General features: G+C 35.1%; 1 protein-coding gene across 2 annotated transcripts; it reads right to left on the bottom strand.

The window, feature by feature from the left end:
- Positions 1–333: 333 nt before the first annotated feature.
- npffr2a (neuropeptide FF receptor 2a) lies at positions 334–11,237 on the bottom strand (the record flags this gene model as incomplete). 2 transcript variants are annotated; one of them, XM_079451167.1, is made up of 4 exons in its annotated part: positions 334–637; positions 4,035–4,876; positions 7,798–7,897; positions 10,906–11,236. In XM_079451167.1, the coding sequence occupies 3 exons, from the start codon at positions 11,234–11,236 to the stop codon at positions 4,039–4,041; spliced, it is 1,269 nt and encodes a 422-aa protein (XP_079307293.1). In that variant the 3' UTR covers positions 334–637; positions 4,035–4,038. The 2 variants fall into 2 exon arrangements, with proteins under 2 accessions (XP_079307293.1, XP_079307294.1); XM_079451168.1 differs by lacking the exon at positions 334–637 and having other exon boundaries at positions 3,666–4,876; positions 10,906–11,237.
- Positions 11,238–11,555: the final 318 nt, after the last annotated feature.

Genomic DNA, 11,555 nt, shown 5'->3' with positions numbered 1-11,555 from the left:
AATTTATTCAGTTTCCTCAAATTGTATAACGTTGGAACAATAAAACGGTTGATGTCTGTTTTAAAAAGGCATAATTTGGGCAACATCATTTTACACATGAAGAAAACATTGGCACATGCAGATGAGATCAGTGACTGTGAATCATGACAACGGCACTTGAAGTTGTGACCATAGAACATTTACAATACTATAACACCACATGAAAAAGTAAATGCAAGATGGATTGATTATATACCATCACCACCATTACCATACTCGCCCGTTTTTTCTAATGCCACTGTATTATCATGCTACTCTGAACATAGCTTCAAAGACAGTTTGAAGGTTGAGCACATGTTCAAACAGTGCTATGCATTCATCGAGCACTGAAAGCACAGCAGGCTGAATCAATTTTAGATTGGTCCCAATTTGCTGATGCCATAGGCACCACTGGAGCCAGGCCTTAGAACAGGGAATGCCTGATTACATAACTATACACAGATTTCAGCTCTCCCATTGGTTACTACAAACAACTAGCCAGCAATTCAGTACTAATAGAGTAGATCTGTGATGAATCACGTGGAAGCTGGATCCGAAATGCATCGTGCCTTTCGTTGCAATGCTGTGTACCTTCAAACGTATGAAAGGTATCAGGATTCTGCAATGAAATTGCATAATTTTTTCATTCAGAATAAGAAAACAGTGACAGGAATAAGAAAATCATTGATGGAATTAGTGATTTTCGAAAAATTAGGACGGCTTAAATAGCATACAAGACATTTCAATATTTGACATACGCACCATGAAAAAGACTTTTGAAGCAATGCATGATCAAGTTAAAAGAAAAAAATATACAATAAATACAGAAATGTCACAGTACTTTTGAGGTACCAAAACAAGCAACTGTGATTTACTTTTTTATTCATATACACCCAAGAACGATGTTATCACAATATAAATATCACTCTGAAGGACATGATAAAACAAAACACAACCTTTTGTTTATTTTGCATCCTGTCTATTCAGTGTTTAAAAAATACCCTGAACACACTTTCCTTCAGTCCTTGTTGGTAGTTCAAAAACTCAATGCCTCCTTACAAAGTGTTAATAAAATCAGTCACCACATTTTTGAAACAATGCACAATTTTAGTCAACATTAGCATGTAGCAAACACTAATTGAACAACATTCACAAAGCCTTAGTTTACAGCATTGTTTTGTTCAGAAAAATGGTAGCACTTTTTTTATTATTAACTGGGTAATAACAAGGTAATAACCCTGATCCTACCCCAAACCTAAATTTATACCATGTAGTAACACCATAAATACACAATAGGTACACGTACTGTAAAATAAAGTGCAACGAGAAAAACCTATAGAGACATGTTCACAGTAAGTACTTTGTGTAATGTTCAGTAAACAGCTAAATTAAAAAGTTCTTTAAAGTGTCCTCTGCAAATTCTGTGATAATGTGTAACACAGACATTTAGTGTTCACCTTGTAATCAAAAGTATTTGTTTGTGTTTTGTCGGTTCTAGCATTACTTTGTCTAATTTATCGCTTCATAACAAAGCATTGCCAGCTGTGCTGCTTTAATCATGTTGAGACTGCACTGGGTATGTACTGTCTGCGGTCAAGAAGAGGTCAGAGCTAACTTACTTATCTGCTTTGACAATCACCAACACGCTCTTCTGAATATCTTTATTTTTAATCTACTGTTGACAACAGATTTCAGATTTATTTGCAATCAAGTATTGGGTACACTGGCTTTTGGAACGTAGAAATAATGATTGTAATGGATTTTCTCCATTTGAAATGGTTGCTGACATAAACAGTGAATTTGGGCGAAAAATGCATTATTTAATTAATGACCAAATATAAGTAATGCAAAATAAAAATCTAAGAATTGTATATAAATATTCTTATAGAGTAAATATAAATGAATATATTTATATAACTTTACCTGGGCAAACTGATTAGGTCTGTACTCTAAATATGAGCCGGTCCTAAAACACTGATTTAATACAAATATTTCAAATAAGATGCATCCTGTATTAAGCCATGAATCACGACTTGCTTGTCAACAGTACCTATTCAGTGCCCAGTCACTTGGCCTGCCCAGTCACAAAGAGGTATTAGGATAATAGGCCTATTTCTAATCCACCAAAACTAATGAGAGGAACAATATGTGATAACCAAACCTTGTTCTCTACCAGGCTGTGACGCAACACCAACTTGTCTGAATATCCCAACAGTTCCTTACAGTTAAGAGTGGTGTTAAACGTGCATGCGTGTATGCTTGTGTCTTTTTCTGAGCTTAATCCTGTAACAATGCTCAATGGCTTTTGTAAAGAGACTGCAAACCTAAACCCAGTTAGCATCGTTTCTCCTTTAAGCATTTTTTGGTTTTATATAGTATAGCAACCAGGCCCTAAACTTTAGAGAGAGGATTAAAAAGGGTAGAAAATAATTAACTTATAAGTAGATCTCAGAGGTAATAATAAAACAAATAAATGGCTTCACAAACTCGAATGGCTTCACTGGCTTCACTGTCCACACTTGTGGCATTCCAAGCAAGCTTTCAGTATAATGCACAATGGTTGATCTTACTTTGGCTTCTTATGGACTATTTTAATTTTCATTTTGGGATAGTTCACCCGAAAATAACAATTCTTCGAGTTTTTCCAACCCATTTAAAAATTCTTTGTTCTGATGAACACAGAGAAAGATATTTGGAAGAATGCTTGTATAACCAAACAGTAATTGGGCACCACTGACTACCATAGTAGGAACATTTTCTTTCTTTCTTTTGTTCCGTTGAAGCCCGGCAAACAGTTCTGACTACCATTGTCATTTTTCGGGTCCAAGAACTGTTTGGCTACAAACATTCTTCCAAATATCTTTCACGGTGTTCAACCAAACAAAGAATTTCATTGAGTAATTCAGAACAGAACTTTCATTTTTGGATGAACTATCCCTTTAACAGGGCTGAAATTGACAAAATACCTGGTCACATTGAGTTACTAGTTACTTTATATTAATATCTCGTGTCACAAATGTGGTGATATTCAATTAAACAACACCCTTGCTCTCATAATATTGCTGTTAAGTATTTTATACTATTTACATGGAGCGTCACAGCATTTACATATGACTCTGAGAATGTGCTTTATTTGTTAAACCAGTCCATGTTTTAATAATCCAATCTATAAGCGGGATTGAAAACACTCGTCTTTAAGAGAGAAGACATATTTGACATTTAAGTGAGTGAATCAGACTCCTATGTGTCAAAACTTCCTATATACTGTATGTCAAACAGTTCATACAACAGCTCTCTCTGCCTACACTGAACTATAGGCAGTGTGAGGTGGAAATCAAAACTGTAGAATTGTTGTTAATGGAAGATAATTGAGAAAAAATAGAGCAGTGTCTTGTTAAAAATAATGAATAGATCACTACAACAAATTTTACTCTATTCTATTCTTCTATTTATGGGAGTAATAAATAATGTGGTAGGAAATGTTCATGTATATTTTACTAACCCTAAAATCCCAATTTGAAATCCAGAAACAATTAATGTACTATAGGCCCATTATGGCAGTTTTCTGCTGATATAATAAATTAAATTGATTAATAAATATAAATAAAACGCTATAAAACATTTATATTTATATCGGTAGACAGTATTTGTGGATAAACATACAGTAGATAAACATAAATTATTCACTATACATTATTTTACTGGTTGCTTATCAGCCACTTATTTACAATAATTTTACAGTTTCTGTTTATATATTTTTTTAAGTGTGGTTCTTTTTTCATTTTCTTCACAAAAAAACTATGGTTTATTTTAAAACTTCAGTAGATAAACTGCCTGTGTGTCGACCCGTATCCAAACACCTCAACAAATACATTCATCTTAGCAGCAAAAGACATACAATTTACGAGACACAATGACACACAAGTGTTGATAAATAATATTCCGTACGTGAGATGTACTGGGGCTTTTGTGTAAATCATTGTGCAAACAAAAATGGTCATTGCACGACTGTTCACCTCTTTAAAGAGAAGCTCCTTCCAAACTGCATTCTGATACCTTCTCTAAATCTTCCATCACTAAATCTTGCTCGTTGACATGATTCATTCTCCTTGAGCTGTTCTCCAGGCTATTCAAAGAGATGGGCTCCGTTGAGGGTTGGAGGTTAACCGGCCTCACAGAATTACCTTGCATCCTGTGAGAATAAGTCCGATGTTGACCGCCAACAGGGCACAGCCCGAACTTAAAGATGGTCTGAAATCCCCTGCGAAAGTTTTCATTGAAGAACCCGTAAATGATTGGGTTAACGCTGCTATTGAAAAAGGCAAGCCAATGAGCGAAAGGGTAGATGTAGATGTTAATAAGCCTGTACTGGTGTTCGGTAAGTCTTACGTAATCTGTCAGCATCATCAACGTCCACAGAGGCAACCAGGACAGGATGAAGAGCAAGGCCACAATCAGGAGCATTTTGATGACTCTTTGTTTTTTCTTTGACACTGAATGCCGGTTATCATGGCCAGGTTTTGCTCCTGTTGGCATAGCCGTTTTAAACAGAGTGATCCCAATCCTTGCATACATGATCACAATGAGCGAGAGAGGAGCCAGGTAAATATTGGCGAACAGAACAGTGGTGTAAATCTTCCTCATCTCCTGGCTGGGCCAGTTTTCCCTGCACCAGTAGAAAGGGCTCGTTCTGTTGCCGTCTCCCAGGAACACACGGATGCTTTGTTCTTTAGTTACCTGAAGCATGACAGCAGACGGGCACATGATTGACACTGCCAGCACCCAGATGATGACTATAATAAGGGTTGCTGTTGATATCGTCAGTTTTTGCTTGAAGGGATACACAATACATCTAAATCTGCAAAAAAAAAAGAAAAGGCAACTGAAAATCATCACATATTCTGTGCCCAGCATACCTAGCAACAAACACCAATTCTAATCACACAAATGCAGAGCAAAATATTGACACAAAATAACAACAGTAACAGCAGAAAAATAAGTCCCCCTGTGGTAAAAATCCAGTTTTTAATGTTGTTTGTATGTCTGTGTGGTGTTTTAAATATGCTTTAAGATAAACCACGAGCAAATTCATCATTGCGGAGTATTTTATTCATAAAACTGCCGTTTTCTCTAAAGCGCTGGTTAAAATCTCGAACAAATTACATCAACAAAGTTGATCGAGGGGATCAGGTATAGTCCAAGCCATAGATGGTATTGATGACAAAATATGTAATAACTTTCACATAATCTATTTTGATGAAAGATAAAGTTTCAGTGCACTACAGGGGCACTTTAAACCCTAATTTCAAATAAAGCAGTATCAATATTTTGATCTACAACCTCTAATATTAATTTCAGAGTGATACAAAATCAACACTGAGCAGTTTATATATTTTAGATGATCTTTATTAAGATCTTATCAATATTAATCTTATCTAAATCATTTTCCCTTGATAATAATGAAGCAAAATTTGTTACATGCCTTATGGTTTAAAAACCTCAGCTGATCACTTAACACAATTAAATGTGATTCCATGTGCAAAAATGTAAGGGGAGATCACTGATTCACCATCTGGTGGTAATAAGCAGGAACAGAGGTACTGATTTACAATACATCACATACACAAATGGCCACAGCCACCCAGTGCAACATCTAGAATGAATGTTAGCTCTTTCCTATCTGTGCATGCTACGCAAGTCCTAGTCCAAGCTCTTGTCCTCTCCAGACTGGAACTTTTGCAATGCGCCACAGGCTGGACTTCCAGCTTGCACAACCAAATCTCTACGGATGATCCAGAATGCAGTGGCGAGAGTGGTCTTCAATGAATGACGAAGAGACACACGTCACCCCTCTCTTAAGTTCGCTTGCATCAAATTCAAAGCTCTGCTCTTGGCCTACAAGACCACCACTGGTTCGGCACCCCCATATCTTCACTCGCTAATACAGACTTATATCGGCCAGATCCCTACACCCTGCAAATGAACTACATCTTGTAGTGCCATCCCAAAAAAAAGAAATAATCACTCTTTAGATTCTGTAGCCATCTTTAACAATAATTTAACAATAATAATTAAATCTCTTTTCTACACTTTCTATCCTTAAAATACAATGTAACTTTGTGTACTGTTGTAGGCTATATGAGACCAGTTTTACTGCGTTCATGCTTTTTCTTGTTCCAATTGCTTCCATTGTTTACCTCATTTGTAAGTCGATTTGGATAAAAGCATCTGCTAAATGTAACTTAAGGTACAAATCAATTATATTAAAATTAGGGCTGTCAACGTGAATGCGTGAACGCAGGCGATTTTCAGATTAGCGTTAAAATATTTATGCTTATAACGCAACATCCGTTTATTTGTTATCATTGTCTATTATATAGGCTAATCATGCTCTTATTCACAAAAGGCCTTTAAACTATTTAGACGCGATTTGAAATGGTTGTATTGACACGTCCAGTATAGATTGACAGCTTCTGGCTGTGGAAAACGGCTCAACGCAACAGGACAGCGGTACTGTCTGGTGTACACATAGGCCAAAGGCTGCGTCAGAATCTATCAGACAGCACACTTGTATTAACTTCTCTTTCATGCTTGAATAAACAAAAACACACAGGATTATGACAGAAAGCACATTTTGTCTAGAATTTTCTAGACAAAATGAATTTTCTCGTCTTCAATGAGTTAAACAAAGTCTTAATTGAACGCAAAGAGAAGTGAAAATAGGAAGCGCATTAGACCTGCTTAGAGCGGCAACTCTTAAAGGGGCCATGTTCTTAAACGTGCTGCTGTGACTCCTGTCTCTAATGCAAATTCAAAGAACAAAAGAAAAGAAGAAATCAAAGTGATTTTGTAGCTTTAATGAGGATTCTTCTTTAGTTCATGTATTTAGCAGAAAAGAAATACAAATAGAATGTGTTTGAGAACTTTATTTTCTTTATATTTCCTACCTGTTAGACATGAACACTAATATAATTTTTTTCTACTAATCAAACCCATTATAATATCTAATAACAACATCAATTGCAAAGGCAACAATATTACAATGTTAGCATTCATTCATAAAATGATGCTGTTAAAGAAATGTGTTATTTCATAAATTTTGAGATGAAATGTGAAATTATTCTAATCAAAAAGTATATTTAAAAGCATAAATGTTGTGTTGGATTAGCTTGTCAATTTTTTTTAATCAATTGAACCCACTAAATAAACATGTTAAACAAAATAATGTTGAAATTTTATTTTACTATACGAGTGATTAGTTGCAGTTAATCACATGAAAAAAGTGCGATTAATCGTGCATAAAAATGTTTTTCCATTGACAGCCCTAATTTGAATATATAAACAAACATAAATTTAAAAAATGCACGGTGACGGGTTCTTTTTCTTTTAATTCTTTGTGTAAATGTAAATACAATTAGAGAAAAGCCTCCGAAAGTGTATTCGAAAAACTTAAATCACTTGTAAAACCATTCAAACAATGGTGGTATTGAACAGAATGCAATTACCGAAAAACTTCGATAAAATTATTTTACACTTGATTTACAGACGTTTACAAACTATTAACGTTTGTAAAAAAATATATATATTATATATATATATATATATATATATATATATATATATATATATATATATATATATAACAAATGTAAATAAATGTTCATGAACAAATGTGATTTTGTTATTTTAGGATGTTGCAGCAACCTTCATTCGTTGTCATAGGATCTTCTGACAGGATACCTTAAGCTGAGGTACCAGCTGATATTAACATAACATTACCTGTCAACTGCTATGGCAACCAAGGTGAAAACAGAGGCTGAGACGGATATGCCCTGGACCATACCACTCATTTTGCAGACCATGTTTCCAAATGGCCAGCCTGCGTTGAAAAGAGAGGTCGTATAATACATATATTCATGATCTTGATAGAACAATACAGACAAATAGAATAACACTTTAAAATACCGTTTTATTTGACAGATTTTTCACTTATATTTTTTACTGTATTTCTAAAAATACACAAATTTACAAGATGGCTGTAAAATTTTCTGGAGCCCCATGTCACTGCTGGAAAATTACAGTTTCCTTACTGATGGTTTTACAGTGTAGATATACACATAAACCAGATGAATGTGTTTTAAACACACTTTTCATGGCCATATTTAATAGACATTAATGTATCTCATTATGTATGCACTGAACTTTTTATGGCATTTACCAGAGACGCCGAATTACATCACTTCATGCATCTTACACACCTTCATTGAGCCATGGAGTTCATCGTTGTGTATACGTAGTTTAATATTTTGGTACATGTTCTTATGATTCAGAATCAAATCCAGTCTTATATCAGAAAGCAGAATCCCTTTATTGGCAGCAAAACAAATTTGTCACACACTGACATATTCAAAACCATAAAATGGTCCTCTCGTATCATTACTCTTTGTAATAAAAATAGTCAAATAATGTAATTTAGCAAATAATCATAGCAAATCATCAATGTCCTTCTGTCCAAATTAGAATTAGAATGAAATTCTTATGAGTGTATTTATGTATTTTGTTATTTGCTTTTGTGCCAGTGTGGTTAGGGTTATTAATGTTAAGGTAATCTTACGTAATGTACAAATTCATACGAATAAACCACTTCATACAATAGTTATGGATTCCTGTGAGATCCTAACACAAAAGATTGTGTCTTAACAACTAGTCTCACTCACTAGCAATTAGACCAATCTTCCCCTTTATGTAACTGACTTTAAGAAGTTATAACCAGCAGCATTGAAGAAAAACTTAAACCACTTAAAGACTTAGTCTTACTTAATGCAATATTTCTAGTGCAATCAATGTGCGGATCTATGGCCCATCCCTCATATTTGCCTTGGCAATACAGTTTCTACAGTTACCATCTGCTGGGATTTGATGAATTTTGTGTATGGTTGGAGTAGGTGAATTGGCTGCGGGGTTGGGGAATGTGTGCGTGTGTAGTGTCCAGAACGGATTTGTGTGTTGTTTTATAGTGACAAAACAAGAGACACACTTGCACTTCCTCCAGGCCTTGGGTGACTAACATGAATCATTATTTTAAAGAGCTTTTTTCCTGACCGTCTTGCAGGGCTCTCAAGTCTCACGAATTCACCGTGAGACACACGCATTTCAGCCTGTTAACACGCTCTTACACCACACCTTGTATTTCTCACGCTGAGAAGTAAGGGGCAACTTGTACTGCTTTATTCCATTAATAGATAATGCTAATAAAATTTGAAGATGAGTGAACGTGTCCGTTACAGCATTCATACATTCACGTCCCATCACGGTACTTTAGATATTTTCATAAGTTGCGCTGAGCATTACAACCAATCATAAACAGCGCACAAATATAATGACCAATCAGAAATTTAAATGAGTGATTGGCGTAACAGCCTTGATGCACGCGGGCACTTTACTATAACAGGAGTTCATTCATAATAAAGCAACATTTTTCGCTCGCTTTCTGTTTATTCCCGGTTTAAATAAACGTGTAATGCTGCTAAAAGAAACAATGTGAAGATTTACCAATGCAAAAATCCTCTAAATGAAAATGGGTGACAAATGCTTTGTCTGTTTGAATGGGCATGAGGCCTATGATTCAACATGAGTGTGAAGTATTGTTCATATTCTATACATGAACAAATCCCAGTCTAAATAGGTCCTGGGGGGTGTAAAAAAAAGCATCCTTTACAAACCAAGAGTCTTATTTTGTAACAGTCTAACCGTGCTGTAAAACAGTCTGAACCGTATTGTTTCACGTATGGCAGATACATTTTTATCTCAAATACGTAAACCTTTTTTGCTGTCTTAATTATGAATCAATTTATTATTTGCATTTATTTGTTTCTTGGTGTTTTTTGGAACATTTTTGAACCCGAATGAATACTGTTTGTCATAGATCTCAGTATCAACACAACTTTTTAAGAGGAATTTCTTCTTGCTTATCTTCTTTATGCTTGTAGATTGCTTTGAAACCAGATTGCACCCTGACTTTTTTGATATAGCAATTAAATCTTTTAAAGAAAGCAAAGCCATATTTAGCGATTTTCTCATCTTTATTAATGACAAGTTGGGTATAATTTCCCCCTCAGTAGACTATGTTCCTGATGGTTTGAGCGGTCACAACAGGGCATGACAGCTCCGAAGTAAAACAAATTTCGATATACATTTTAGTGACATTGTACCATTGTATCACTGAGAATTGTCTGATTTATTCTCTGGAATCTGGCCTGTCCACTGGTGGCAACCACAAATTTACATTGTGCTCAACTGCTATGACTTTTAACTGTCCATTAAACTAAAGTGAGCACTAATTTTGTCAACGGCTTTGTTTCTATGGAAACATGCATGACCTACAGTATAACACTGAATGGAGTTTCTTACAACCCCTTGTTTCTTGTGGTTCAGCCAACTACTTGAAAGATAATAAAGGTAATATTAATAAAAAATGCATGATTTTGTATCAAATCTACAGTACATACAGTAATATTAATACACCTATTTTTGACCCAGACATGTTATGCTAATTGCAAATTAAAGCTTCCAAACATGTACAATAACACGTAATTTCACGGTTATGTTTTTCCTGGGTCTTGGTATTCTGGTGCTTGTGATGTGCTAGGCTAACATTTACATTTTGGAAGATACTACTGCAATTGTATAAAATATACAGTGTGATATTGCATCATTTACATGAAACCACTATAGCATTTATTAAATGACAAATGAAGCGCTCTACTTCTTTGGTCAAGGTAGCCCTAAGGAGATGCACAAATGTGTGTTGAATATTCAAGCATACAGAATTAAAACAAAACCTTAGCTAACTCTGAATCACAAGAAATGCACATCTCTGCCACTGACCTGTAATAATGTTGTCAAGAAGAGTTGTTGGCATGCAAAAAATCCCAACAAGAAGGTCACTGATGGCGAGGTTGAGGATGAAGAGGTTGGTGACAGTGCGCATGTTTTTGCTCCTCAAGACTATGAAGCACACCACTCCATTTCCAACCATGCAGACCAGGAATATGAGCAGGTATGATACTATGAAGATCGCTGCTACTGTTGGCTGATGCAGATAATATCCAACATATGTGATGTTGTTCTGAGGTAAGAACAATTCACTGGAGCCATTGGGAAAGCTCCAATTATCATCATCCGCAATGGTAATGTTCACGTCCAGAATTTCATTCATTTTATATCTAAGAATAAAAGAAAAACGAATTGTTTTAAAAAATTGTGTCAATGTTTTAGTTTCCCTTCAAAGTAAATACTTAATAATTTGTCTTTATACTTATCTCTGGTTTTCCCATTTTTTAAAGGTCTTTTTTACTACAAATGTGTATCTCTGTAGTTCTGTGACTTTATGCTTTGTTAATAATTTTGCATACTCTGAACAACTGACAGATGCACTATACAATTAGCCCATCATAAATGAAATTATACAGATCTCCACTGTAAAATCTTGATTTGAAATCGCCATATAAACATTTGACACAAAGCTCATGTAGTCT

This window comes from Barbatula barbatula, assembly GCF_947034865.1.
Source record: "Barbatula barbatula genome assembly, chromosome: 2".
NCBI lineage: Eukaryota > Metazoa > Chordata > Actinopteri > Cypriniformes > Nemacheilidae > Barbatula > Barbatula barbatula.
This window is presented reverse-complemented; position numbering and strand designations above follow the sequence as displayed.